This window comes from Macaca nemestrina, chromosome 1 (assembly GCF_043159975.1).
Source record: "Macaca nemestrina isolate mMacNem1 chromosome 1, mMacNem.hap1, whole genome shotgun sequence".
Lineage (NCBI taxonomy): Eukaryota > Metazoa > Chordata > Mammalia > Primates > Cercopithecidae > Macaca > Macaca nemestrina.
This window is the reverse complement of record NC_092125.1, coordinates 116,993,255-117,007,757: the sequence shown is the minus strand read 5'-3', so window position 1 is coordinate 117,007,757 and position 14,503 is coordinate 116,993,255. Positions and strand designations below refer to the sequence as shown.

The 14,503-nt window shown below is 40.9% G+C and overlaps 1 protein-coding gene across 2 annotated transcripts in view; it reads left to right on the top strand.

Annotated features, from left to right (window-relative positions):
* Positions 1–4,709: 4,709 nt before the first annotated feature.
* LOC105479131 (mab-21 like 3) overlaps positions 4,710–14,503 on the top strand; it is a 30,536-nt gene continuing 20,742 nt past the window's right edge. For both annotated transcript variants that reach the window (XR_003017478.2, XM_011736944.2), the window contains exon 1: positions 4,710–10,285. Coding sequence is in view for 1 of the 2 variants with exons in the window: in XM_011736944.2 (XP_011735246.2) it covers positions 10,238–10,285 (48 nt within the window). In the remaining variant the exon portion in view is untranslated. The remainder of the gene's footprint in view (positions 10,286–14,503) is intronic.

The following is a 14,503-nucleotide window of genomic DNA, read 5'->3' as shown; positions in this document are numbered from 1 at the left end:
ATTTATTTCAAGATTTAAAATTTTCAAATGTGTTTTACATTAAAACTATATATAGTGTGAGGTAGATTTTAACTAACTTTGCTTCAAGATGCAGAGTCAGTTTTTATAGCACTATCCTTTCTAGCATGATGCTTTTGGAGAAACAATTTTTTAAAAAATGTCATTAGGGCTAAAACTTTAGAGGTGTGGGGAAGATAATAGTGGGAGATGAGAGTTGAAAAGCAGGCAGAAATCAAGTCATGCAGGGTGATGGGAGCATAGAAAAGGACTTCGGAGCTTAACAATGTAATTACATTTAAGAGACTTTCAGCAGGAGAATAACATGATCCAATATAAATTTTAAGACCACTCTGATTCCAGTGTGAAAATGCTGCATAGACAGAAGTGAAGAAGTAGAGGGATACGTAGAAGGCATTACAATAGTCCAGAAAAGATATGATGATGACATTGCTTTTGAGACACAATGGCAGTGGTGGTCAAGAGGAGTGGATAGATAGACCTAAGAGCTATTTTCGAGGTGGACAGGACTGAATGGAAGATTGAATGTGGGAGGTGAGGCCTGAGAAAGACACAAAGATGACTTTAATTTGGGGAGAATGATGGTTTCTTGATCTTCATAAAACGAGGTAAAAGCAGACTTAGGGGAAAGAGCAAGAGTTTAGTATAAAAGAGATGAAAAGAATCATAAAGGAACATTGTGTAAAAGTCTATCGCAGTAAATTCAAAAGTTTATAGGAAATGGATAATTTCTGAATCAAACATAAACTGACAACATTGATCCTAGAAGAGATAGAAAACTTAAATATATCATTAGCCATGAGGATGTTCCAAAATAATTGAGAGTTTTGATTAAAAAAAACAAAAACAAAAAAAAACAGGCCAAAGTGCTTTAGCAGCTGAGTTGTATCTAACCGGTAAAGAAAAGACGTTTATTACATTATTTAAGCTATTCTGGATGATTGAAAAGAATAGAGTAATGGCAGCATTGTTGTTTCCAGGCAGAAACCAAGAGGCAAAGAGCATGCTGATCAGAAGCAGAGTTAAGTTATGGCACATTCATACTATAGACTATTATATACCTATTTGAAGAATGAATTCTATCTATAGCTGTAGACATGGCTGGCTGAAGGAGTGGGAATTTCCATGCTATATTTTTAGGATGTGAGAACAGAGAGAGTATATATATATATTATCCTATTTTTGTAAAATGAAACAACAAAACTGAAACCTAAATGGAATGTGGTGGTGCTGAATTTTGAATTTTCAACTTATCTTTTCATATCTTTGAGGATTTTTAAAAAAAGAAAGAAAAAAAAAAGAAGACAGAGTCTCACTCTGTTGCCCAGGCTGGAGTGTAGTGGTGCCATCTCACTGCAACCTCCACCTCCCAGGTTCAAGTGATTCTCTTGCCTTAGCCTCCCGAGTAGCTGGGATTATAGGCACCTGCCTCACACCTGGATAATTGTTGCATTTTTTAGTAGAGACAGAGTTTCACCATGTTAGCCAGGCTGGTCTTGAACTCCTGACCTCAGCTGATCTGCCCACTTCAGCCTCCCAAAGTTCTGGGATTACAGGCGTGAGCCACCGTGCCGGGCCACTTTGAGTGGTTTTACTTGTTACTATGAGAGTTTTTTTTTTTTTTTTTATGATAAGAATAAAAAGCAATCCATGAGGCTTTAGCCGTGTTGATTTTGAGAAATCTTCAAGATATTTAAATAGAAATGCTGAGTGGTGAAGATGCTGTAAGATCTGATGTTCGGAAAAGATGTGTGAACTAGGGTCATCCAAAGGAGTCACACCACCCAAGGCATTTGAAGTCATGGGAGTGGATGGCACCACGAGGTGGGATGTGTAGGTGAGTGAAGTTAAACTCAGGACCAAACCAGGAACTCCAGCAGAGAGATGTTCAGTGGAGGAGGAAGTGCAAATGAAAGAGACAGAGATGGAGCAACCAGATATGCCACGGGAAAATCGGTGTTTCTGGGACAATAGATGTTAAGTGGTAAAGGGCTAAAATGAACCCCACCTTGCTAGAAGTGGTCTCCATGAATGTCTCAGAAGGCTGTAAGAGAAATAAACACCCTCTGCCTTCATTTCCTTTCCACCACCAGAGAAAATTAGCACTTTTCATAGCTTGTTTTTAAGACAGCATGGGGCCAATTATTTATATGTACTATTAGCTCTCAGGCTTAAACATCATCAACTGGGAGTGGAAGAAACTGGAGAAACTGGAGCCAATCTATGGAGAAGCCAATGCCTTTGAACAAGACTTTGAGAAGAGAATTTTCTAGCAGAGACATTATTGAGGAACTGAATGGAGCAATTTGTTAGAGAGGCCTGTGTTTATTATAGACAGTACCCAGCATCCTTTACGGCAGTGATGCCTGTTAAAATGCAAGGAGAATGTACATGTCTCTTAGACACTTGTCTTGCTTTTCTCCCCTCGTTTCCCACTGCCATTAGCCTAGTTCAGTGCCTAATCTGCTCACCTCTAAACCAGTCCCTTCCCTGTGGTTCCTTAGGGTCTCAACCTAATGTTACGCAGGTTGCATACTGCACAAGGATGTCTGAGTGAGGGGCAAGTAGGGCTGAAATCTAACATGCTCTGCCTGCCAACCCATGGATGCTTGTGTAGGCCTGCTGCTTCCTGGAGAATTTTTCTCACAGGGGTGTGGCAAGCTCATGGAGCCTTGACCTTGCATGGCTGGGTTCGCCCAGAGGGGTTGCTTTCACTATTGGCACAGTGATGTTGAAGTGACTGGTAGCAGCCCTGAGTCCCATGGCAACAATGAACTAGACACAATCTCTGCCCTCAAGATTGACAGGTTAGTAGAGATGGCTAATTCCATAGACGACTAGCTGCAAAGCAAATACTTTAAAGAACAATTGCTCTCATATCAGTCTTCTTTCAAAATGCTTCAAAGGCTCTCTATTGCCTTCCTTAGCCTTGAATTCAGAACTTTGTATAATCTCTCCAAGCTAATCTGGCATCCTCTACTTTGACCCCTGTCCCTGAGCAAGACTCTATGTGTGTGCCCAGCTGTTATTTCTAGCTTAGGACACCCCTCCCACCCACCTCTCTGGGCAGTCACCGCCCCAGTGTGCACTCAGCCTTCCTGCCCATGCCTTCCTGAAGCAATTATGACTTGGGCCAGTTGGGACTCGACCCATCATTCCAAGGCTGAGGACACCCAATCTTTATGCTTTGGCCTTAATTCTCTAACTTTACCTAAAGTAGGAACCTACAGAATCAATAGTATCATTGCATTTTTTGCACCCAGCACAGGACTTGTACCAAGCAGGAGTGCAATGAATTTGTTTGTCTAGTCTGAAGATTCTATTAACATTTTCCAATGTACTTTCAAATATTTCTGTTAAATGCTTGCCCTTGAAATTGTGTAGCTACCTTGAAAAGATAGATGTGTAATGCAAAATGATTTATGAGTGTTCTATTACTGCCTCTGACCTACATGTATTTTTGTTTCTTTTTTATTCATATATTTTCTTCCTCAGCATGATACATCTTAATAAAGAAAGCCAAACACAGAAATACACACTTTACAGTCATACTGATAGTACTTTTTTGCTCTCAGACATTTATACATTGAGACTGGGTCTGTGTTCTAATTATGCAGATGAATGTTGACAAAACTGAAAGGCAAATAAAAAAGAAGCATCAAGAAACAAGTTCATTTTATTGTATTTTTAATGGCATTTGTAGCATTTGTACGTTTTTCTGGTTATAAACATGGTTATAAACATATAGCATATGCTCTTTGTAGAACATGTATTGAAACAAATTCACATACACACATAGCCCTAATCCACCATTCAAAGGTAACAATTATTGATTTCTTTGTGTTCCTCTCTGTATGAGGGTTTTTCCTCTGAAACCTTTTATTGTTTTATGTTAGTCATTTACATCAATGGACCATTTTGAGTTAATCTTTATTAACTTCGTATAATTCTGAGGTGTGAACTCTAAATTAAGGTTTATTTCTTTTCCTGTGGATGACCAGTTGTTCCAACACCACCAGCTGGAAAGGATAAGTTTCCTCCACTGAACTGTGTTTACACATTGTCAAAGATCAAATGGCTGTATTTGTATGAGTCTATTATTGTACTTTCTCTTCTGTTCCATTGATCTCTGGGTCTGTATCTTCGCTATGGGTCTTTTTAAATTAAAACACAGACATATTTGTCATGTGTCATGAGTAATAGAGGCCAGGAGGAGAAAACGGTCCCATATGTGCCCATGAACTGGCAACAATTGCTTCCTCCAACTAGCTAGTCCCTGCCACCTCCCAACACAGAAACTGAGGTGAACAGCTCAATAAAGTTACCACTTAGATCCATCACATAACAAATTAATAAAACCAAATGCCTGTTTTTTGGTTTTTGGTTTTTTTTTTTTTTTTTTTTGGAGAAGAAATCTCACTCTGTCACCCAGGCTGGGCTGGAGTGCAGTGGCACAATCTTGGCTCATTGCAACCTCCGCCTCCTGGGTTCAAGCGATTCTCCCTGCCTCAGCCTCCCGAGTAACTGGGATTACAGGTGCCCCCAACCATGCCCGGCTAATTTTTGTATTTTTAGTAGATACGGGGTTTTTACCATGTTGGCCAGGCTGCTGTTGAACTCCTGATCTCAGATGATCTGCCTGCCTCGGCCTCCCGAAGTGCTGGGATTACAGGCATAAGCCACTGTACCCAGCTTTGTCTTCTTTCTTAAAAGCCTTTCTCACTGTCAGTGTTTTTCTGGTGGTGTCAACTGAAAAATATGCCAGCCTCACATGGCTCAGGTCTGAGGGAAAGGAGTTGCACATAGACTTAAGGAAAAGTTTCAGATAAAAATACAAATCTTTTTTTTTTTTTTAAACCAGGAAGGAAAATGTGAAAATGGAAACACCTTTTACTATTTGATTTGAAAATAAAGTGTCATCCAAGCCATAGCAGAAGCTTCATTATATTGACAACTGGTCTCTGTTAAAACTAAGTTTCTGGGTTGCCCTCCAGCTTGCACCATTTGAATGAGGAAGATCCAGAACGACATTCTAGTGTATAAAAATATAGATGGATGGACATGCGGAGAGATGGAAACAGATACAGTCTCCCTTCCCCCAGCCCAAACCGGAATTTTTTATTTATTTATTTTTTATTTTTTATTTTTTTAGACAGGATCTCGCTCTGCCACCCAGGCTGGAGTGCAGTGGCATAATCTCAGCTCACTGCAACCTCCACCTCCTGGGTTCAAGCAATTCTCCTACCTCAGCCTCCTGAGTAGCTGGGATTACAGGCGCATGCCACCACGCCCAGGGAATTTTTGTATTTTTAGTAGAAATGGGGTTTCACCATGTTGGTCAGGCTGGCCTTGAACTCCTGACTTCGTGATCCACCCACCTTGGCCTCCCAAAGTGCTGGGATTACAGGCGTGAGCCACGGCACCCAGCCCAAACCAGGATCTTTTATAATGTATGATTTTGTAACTAGAACAGGTCATCTTTGCTGCATAGAAAGCTGGAGTTGACAGCACTGGTTACTTCTCATTCTTTCTTGTTGACCACAAGGCTCAACAGTGGTAGAATTGTTGGTGTTAAATAAACTTTTATTTTCCTCCTTCAGTCTAGTGTTGGGGAACTAGTCCTTTCTGTATGTATTGTGATAATAATTGCAGCTAGGAAATAATGTACTTTTAATTGAAATGGCCAGATGGAGCCATGACTTTTTACAAAGACATGAGTTTTTGCTTCTAAGTTCTACATGGCATGTTCTAATTATTGGGCAGTTTTTCAGCATTCCTGACACCTTTTGGCTGTGAATAGTGGCTTCCTTCAGGTACACAACATCTTACCTGTTTTGCACTTTCTGAGTTGAAATCCATCTTTCCAAGGAAAATTTCCTTATCCCTTTTCTACTTTTGTTGTGTTACCAAATGAACTAATGGGAGCTTATTCATTATTTAACTTTACTTTTCTCACTTTATCTTATGCCTGCAGATGGGAGATAGAATGGGATTAGATTGTAGAATAAGAAAATGGTTCACTGTCATTTAGTCATTATTTCATGCATTCATTCATTTATTAAGCAGCTGCTATATGTCCAATACTGTTTCCAGCAAGGTAAATCTTTTCCTTCAAGGAGCTTTTGGTACCACAGGAGCTAGATACAAGCAAAGTAGCAAAATGCAGTTTGATAAGAGCTAAAGTAGGAGTTTAGCACTGGGAGGCCCAGGAGCATCGTATAGAGTCCCCCACTCAGTCTTGAGAATCAGAGAAGGCCCTGGAGCAGGTGACAGCTAAGATAAATCTTGGAGAAAAAATAGAAGTCCAGTAAAGGGGTGGAAGGTAAGGGGAGAGTCCAAGCAGTGAGCATTGTTGGTGCAAGAGTTCAGAGAAGATGGTGAGGGAGGAGTCTTTCAGGGAACTGTTACTATTTTAGTATTGCAGGAGTGCAGAGTGCAGGGGGGAGTCTTGTGCATAGTACAGTGTTGCTTTAAAAAGACAAACAAATTAAACAAACAACCCAAACAAGTTAGAATATCCCAGATAAGTTATGTACTCTTGCATCCACCACAGACCCCCATCCCTTTCCATTATTCCACTCTATCCTGATTAATTTTATTACCCACCTGGCCTATATAGTCATTTGTATTTGGGTTCCCTACCTCTGAACCCAGACCAAAGATCAAATTCAAACTATCTCAGTTACCATGTCAGATGTGAAAGGAAAGACCAGATTTTTGATGGAGCTGTGAAGACCAACCCAGTGAACAATCTTACCCATCAGGTAAGACCAGGAGAATTACTCACATACATTAAAAGAAGGATCTTTCATATGGAACCAACCTAATTGTCCATCGACCAATGAATGGATAAAGAAAATGTGGTACATATATACCATGGAATACTACTCAATCATGAAAATAATAAAATTATGTCTTTTGCAGCAATTTGGATGGAGCTGGGGGCCACTATTTTAAGTGAGGTCACTCAGGAATGGAAAAACCAAATTCCTTATACTCTCACTTATAGCTGAGAGCTAAGCTATGGGTATGCAAAGGCAAACAAAGTGGTATAATGGACTTTGGAGACTCAGAAGGGGGACCTGGGAGGGGACTAAGAAATAAAAAACTACATATTGGGTACAATGTACACTACTTGGGTGATGAATGCACCAAAATCTCAGACTTTAGTACTATACAATTCATCCGCATAACCAGAAACCACTTGTATGCGAAAAGCTATTGGAATAAAAATTTAAAAACAAACAACAAAACCAAACAACACTAAAAAAAAAAAAAGATCTTTTTCCTCAGGGAGTAAAATGGAGTATAAACACAAATATTTATTGAGCTCTTATCATGTGCCAAGTACTATACTAAATTTTTTTATATCGGGCCTTTCTATAAAAGAAGATAATTTAAGCAGTCACAGATGCATGTATATAATTAAATTTATAATCTGTAAGGTGATTTTACACACCTTAAAATATTTTATTTACTGACATTCTAATAATGTCATTTTGCATAATGTTTAATGCAAACAAATAAACATTCAGTAACACTTATTGAGGGTCAGTTGTGTGTTAGGTCCTGAGGCTTCCCTGGAAATACAGAAGAGACTGGCCCTTGCCTCAAGTTGTTCACTACTGTGGACTTCATCACATCACAGATAATTATCTCTGTCTGGTATTCTGCATTGTCAGATTTAATCTGAGTCATCCTGGGATTACAGGAAATCTTTTAAAAAGTCAGAGTTTGTAACCCTGGCTAACTTTAACAAATTTGCATATGTAAGATTGATTTGGATCAAACTAACCTTCCTCTTTCTTGCAATTAAAATCTCAGACACTAAGTAAATCAGTAACAAACACTTCTGCTGGTAAACCAGGGCTAGCATTATCTCCCCGGACTTCTCAGATTGACAGCGTAGGGTTTTGAATACCTTGTTAACCTAACTTGTAGTAAGTTCTTAGTCTTCACAATGGAAACTGAGCCAAAGCAGATTTACATTTCCGTACTTGCATTTGGTGTGAGTCACGAGAAAGGAGAATATTTATTTCCTGAGGAAGGAAGAGAACTTGAGCTAACTTTGAATTTCCTCAGTGGCCTAGCATACAAGTGCCTTAGGTTTACTGTAATTCGATCCCTTTTTGCGGATCCTATATCCAATTACCCAGATATATACATCTAAAAAAAGCTTGCCTTCATCAAACTGTCAGACAGGAGCTGTCAGAGAGTCTGTATTTGTGGGACTGCCCTGTATTTCAGAGCATTTGTCCATAAGGAACTATATCATGGAGTAGGGAACTGAGTTGTGCTCCCACAACACACCTATTCCCTGGATATGACATTCCGGTAAAATCAGACTGTGTAGCTTCCCTGAGCATGTGATTATTTCTTCGTTTCCCAATTGCTCAGTTGGCCCTGTTGGCTGCTTTCCCTGCTCACATCTGGCAATTGTCTCTGGATCTTAGGGCAAGAGAATATTCCAGTTATAACATTTTGATCAGCTGCAATACTGGAGCAATCAAGATAAGGCAGTCACAGGTACAAAAATGATGAAAGTTTGTGCATCTGATGACAGGTGTCTGGGGTAACCCTCGAACATTAGGAAAGACCCTACCGGAGGAGAGGGACTCACAAGTTAATGATTATAGTGAAAGCAGAAGTAACAACAAAAATGAGCACAGGAGAGAAACAGTGGGACTTTGGTGATGTTGAAAATGAGGTGGAGAAAGAATTCTTGCCGTCTGTGAAACACAAATAGTTTGGCACTACTATGATAAGAAAAGCCCAGGGAATAAGATTCTGAAAAATTTGGGAGCACTTAATATCAAAAGAAGGAGATTTAGAATTACATATAGAAGCAAATGGAAAATCAAGGCTGTTTTGAGAGGTGCTATCAGAGGGTCATTGGAGAGGATGTAGCTTTACAATATTTGTATCAGGCTGTGCATTGGCAGGAGTTCTGTAGAAGCTGGACTGAAAGCTGGAACTAATGACATGGGTGGGGCACAGAGCAGCTAGGGAGCTCTGATGTGGCTTTTGCTTGGGGCAGAGTATGGGAAGATATGTAAATGTTGGGGCCCCAGATAGTGGAGTGGCCCTTGTGGGTAGCACTTACAGGTGGGCTTGGAAACACTTGCCTTTGGAACATTGCTCAAAAGTGAGCAATGCTCCCAGAAGGACTGCAATTTCTTTAGATTATCTGATAGCAGACTCTGTGATGTTTACCAGCTTCAAGGAGATCAGACCATTGTGAAATTTTTTTTTTTTTTTCTGTAGTAAAACTAGCCCCGGCCAGCCCAGCTGGGAATTTACTGCCTGAGCTGTTTTCCAACATAAGTTTTGCTGGCAAAACCAGACGTGAGTGTTCCCTCGACTCTCAAGGGATCTGTTTACACTGACTTTATTTTTACTGCCAGCTTTCGAGTTGGAAGAGGGAAATTACGTTGAAAGGTCAGCAGGTGAGCAGAAGGATTCCTGACCAGCCATTCCTGTGGGTGTGTGCCTGTGTGCACTCTGTGTATGTGTGTGTGCCTGTGTGTACGTGTGTGCCTGTGTGTACGTGTGTGCATGCTTTTCTAAATGCCAACCGTTGTGCTCTGCTCTGACTGACAAGACCTGATCACTTGTTTGTGGGCATAATGATGGGTGCCAGGCTGGATGTTGGGCAGTTTCGTATTTGTTTATTGTAAAGAAGGTAAATCAGTCTGTGGGATTTTCTGGATTGGAGAGCAAGGGGTGTTTACTGTCAACAGGATAAGGACGAGGAGATATAAGATACTGAGTTCCACGGTGCATCTAGTGTCGGGATAGGAGCATAAAAGGTGAGGAGAAACCAGCTACAGGGTATTTCTGACTTGGGTGGAACTTTTAAGTACTTGGGTGGGAAATACAATTTGGAAAATTGCTCTCTGGTCAAAGAACCAGTCAGTGTGGCTAAATAAGGTATAATTAGGTTGGACTCAAATTCAATTTTATCAACTCTTCTTTCTAAATTCTTTTTTTTTAATTTCCCAAAAGATGACAGATGGATTTTCACCATTTGGAAATAAAAACATGAGTGAAGGGTTCAGAAGGCAAGTCTCTGGTCCATTACACACTTCCAGAAAAATTTAGTACCCAGAGACTCACATTACTGGGAGTGCTGTTTACTCACAAGTGTTGCACTCCATTGAGAAAAAAAAAAAAAAAAAAACAGGAAGTTGCTGTTCTACTCAGGACTGACCAAGAAGCCATGAAATCCCTTACTGTGGGAGGCTTAGAAGATTGCCTACTGAATAAGGTAAGGACAGACCGGGTCTCCCCCATGTACCTCCTCCCCATTCACACTGCTTCCAAACAAACCTTCATCACTGAATAAGGTAAGGACAGACTGGGTCTCTCCCATGTAACCCCTCCCCATTCACACTGCTTCCAAACAAACCTTCATCCAGAAAGGATCTCAGGCTGTTTCTAAAAGATACATAAAATGCTCCTCAGAAAACAGACTGTCCCCCATAACAATGTTGGGGGACTTAACATATCTCAGCCTTACTTCTCTTTGAGGGTCCAGTGTCCAGAGACTTGCTGGGTATAGAATGGAGAGTTGGAATCTGGGGAACGGGGGAGGAACTCCAGCTCTGCCACTGACACTTGCGTGGTCGTGAGTCACTTAACCTGCCTGAGCCTTGGCCTTCTTCTCTGTAAAATGGGAATAATAATAGGAGCTTCATGGGGTCATGGAAAAAGAGCTAATGAAATCAAAACAAAGCTTTTTAAAATCTCTGAAACTACTAGGTTTTTAAATATTATTACATTTTTAGTATACATCAGTTAAGAACTTAATTTCTTCTAGATGGTCTAGATGGTCATGTCAAATGTTAGAACTTGAAGGAAACTTAAATATTATCTAGTTTAAGCCTTTTCATTTACAGATGAACCTACCAAGGCATGATGTTAATGTTAAAACCAAAATATTTAAATTGACTAAGAAGTAGGCACTGGTCTGTAGTTTTCAGGCCTTTACAAGTACAAAGGCAAAGGTCATTATCATAGTGATAAGTAAAGTATATTTCTTAAGCAAAACCATTAAGAGAGATAAATCAGGACAGCCTGGCATGATAAAAACTAGAGTAAAGAAAGTGATTTCCCATTATTCCTCCCTTTGAGGACTCTAAATGGAAGAGAGATTGGCTGGCATTTTTTTCATGGGTCCTGTATTTTTTGTAAGAAAAAACTCCAAAATTTTTAGTGTGGTGTTCAAGTAACTTGAACTGCTCTATCTTTCTACCCTCTGCTCCCCCTGCATTTCCAATGGCAGAAATCCTAAACAGTGTTTGACATGTTGAATCCAGCTTGTGCTCATGTTTTGTTTGGCCTGTAGATTATTTCTAATGTTTTTCACAAACATTTCAAAATAGATTTTGCATAGAAATCCATATTTCTGTCTTTCCAGGGGAAAAAAAAAATCAGAATATTTGGCAACTACAGGTCCCAATTTCTTGCCTGGAAACCGTGTGCTGGGGCTGAGTGTTTGTTAGCCAGAGCATGTGCTGGCCAGTTCTCAGGAGGCTGATCACTCCTGTGTCTGACACTTGCTCCTGGCCCCCGCTGCCTCTCTCACGTGTGTCCCCTACTCGATTCCTATAGGTGGTTGAGTCTTCCATTTCTGCCCAACAAGAACTGGGCCCTGAGCAGGCCAAGGGCCCTAGCTCCTCCTCGCCACTTTTCTGGCTCATATTCATCCTTCAAACTCAGAGTCCACTTTCTCAAGAAAGAGTCCCTGACACCCCAGCACAAAATGATTTTGCCCACATATTCACTCCCGTTATAATTAGTATTACTGGCACCATTTATTTGATCATGAGTTTGTATATCAACTCCTGACACTTTTCTATTATCATCTTGGTTGGCAACTTACATGTCATATCATTTCATTCTTTATAAGTTTCTGGAGGGGAGAACAGTGTCTTGCATGCCTTTCTTGCCTTCAACATTCAGAGTATCTTGCACATATATGATCACAAATATCTTTAGAGTTCATTAAAGATAAGGCAAGATTGGTGTGGAAGGCGACAGATCAAGGTGCATACAGGATCTCATTTAATCTAATCAACAACTATGTGGTGTACATATTGCCTCCGTTTTTACAGAGGAGGAAACAGAGGCTTGTGGAGATTAAATAACTTGTCCAAAGTTACACAGCTAAATTGAGAGGGCTCTAAAGTTTCAGCCTTGTCTTTTTTAGTCCAAAGGCTGAATGTCCTCTGCTAAACTCCTCTGTATCTCTGCAAACACATACTAAGCACCTGCTTTGTGCAAAATACTGTGCTACGGTTTGAGGGTAGACCAAGGCCTGAGATGTGGCCTGCTAAATGAGAGAGAAATTTTGGTTTTGGTCTCTAGGATAGCCCTGTCCCATCTGCAGATTTTGTACATAACCCCAAAGGAAAAAGGAGGGAATTTCACATGCAGTCAGGCAAGTGCTTAATATAATGCATGGTAGACCATAAGGGATGCAGTAGAGATTTCAACAGACTGCTGGAGGAGAACAGAGGTGCATTAGTTCTGATGGGAAAGGTGTCTTACAGAAAGAAGAGTGGAGACAAAGCCTTGGAGGAAGTGTAGGGTTTTAATAAGTGGAGAAGTATAGGAAAGGTCTTCTGGGCTAAGGGAACCCCATTCAAACATTCAAGATGTGTTTCATTCCCAGTCACCTTTTTCTTTTAGGGAGACAGAACAGGGCAGTGGTTAGAAATATGGGCTTTGGAAGGATATGTTCTGTAACTTACTAACTTTGGGAACCTAGGCAAATTATTTAAATGTTCTGAACTTTGGTTTCCTCATCTATAAAATGGGAATAATCATAGCATCCACCTTAAAGAATGATGGATAGGCACAAATGAGCCTTTGAGATTAGGATTAGTCTAAAAAGGAAGGGATATGATGATGGAAAGCCTATGGTCTCGTGTGTATCTATCACTGGATTTAACTTTCCATTTCTTTACGTTATTAGCCCCTGAAAGACAGAGATGGTGCCTGTTTTTGTTTTGTTGAAATTTTTCTAACTGATGATTGGATTTAATGAAATTCCGGAATTAGAGTCTGACTTCTTGTTTTCTGGAAGGAAGTCCTCAGCCTTTTCTTCTCAGTAACACTCATTGGGAATGACATACACATAGGCTGTGTGGTCATGGGTGTGACCAGGCCTGTGTGACATTCCTGGCATGCTACTTAGCACCACTACTCTGTCTCTCTCGCAAGGAAGTGTATCGGAATGCAAGTGAGTCAGAGTGATATTATAGGGGTTAACCTTGAATCCCCATAATTTATATTTGAAACAGTAAACTATTCACAAACTTGAGCTATTAATAGCAGCAAATGACTTGTGGGGCAACAATGAGCCTGATGCTGTGGTTAAGGAGGAGGAGGGGAAAGCGGCCCAGGATGGGACATGGACCTGCGACAGCATGGAGACATGCCTTGGAAGAGCGAGGCCCAAACAACATTTGTTTCCATGTTTTGCCATGAACTGAGTTTGGTGACAAGGTTGCCTCAAGGCTGCCTTGAGGCTGCAACTGGTATCTTGCTGGCTTCCTAAAGTTTGAGAGGCAGTAAAGGAATTCCAGGGTTGGGCTTGCAACGGGTCTCTACTTGTGTTAGAGCCTCCTTCTTTAGATCACTGTACAGCTACCCCAAGCCCCACTGCCTGCTTTTCCACACCCTGAAAGGAACTTCTTGCTGTATCTGTTCAGGGTGTGGCCAGAATAAGTGGAGAGAAACAGTCTGGGGGTTCTGTGTTGTCACACCATGAGGGTGACAAGAGGTGTCTGGGACTAAGCCTGGAAACTCCCAGCACAAATCACTTCTGGGGCTACCAAATAGCACGGCGATGCTGTGTGGGTAAGAACGTATGCAGGAAGTATAGCCAGAGACGTGGGAGGGACGGGACTGCCCATCACCTAGAGGAAGAGGCTTCCACTCAGGTCCCACAGCAGGGGCATCACTGTCTGGCCCTTGCTGCATGACGCTTCGTGCTTGTTAGATGCGGGAATAGTTGCTGACGCCTAAATACATGGACACTTAGGACTCCTTATTTCATGAGTCTTGACTTTAAATTGAAGGCATTTTTAGGTTCAGGAAGAGGATAAAGGGTAGGCAGTACTTCTGGTACATCAGTACTTAAGGGTGTGGCAAAGTGTGATGGAAAGAAGTGTTGGAGAGCCTGTCTAGTTCTACCTCTAACTGCCAGTGTGATGTTAGGAAAGTCACCTTGTCACTCTGATCCTCCGTAAAGTCACACCAGACAAGGCAACTTCTGGGATCTCTTCCATTTCTAAGATCCTGAGTCTAAGTTGCAGCAGAAGTGATGCAGGAAGAAAATTAAAACTGGAATTTGTGGTTCCGGGTCTCAGAAAGCATTCTCTTACTCTGACTTTCACCTTTGGCAATCAAAACAGGTCATAAGGGTGAGCTAATAACCTGTGTAACAAGTGAGAGATTATAGTTGTTTTCCAGGAGT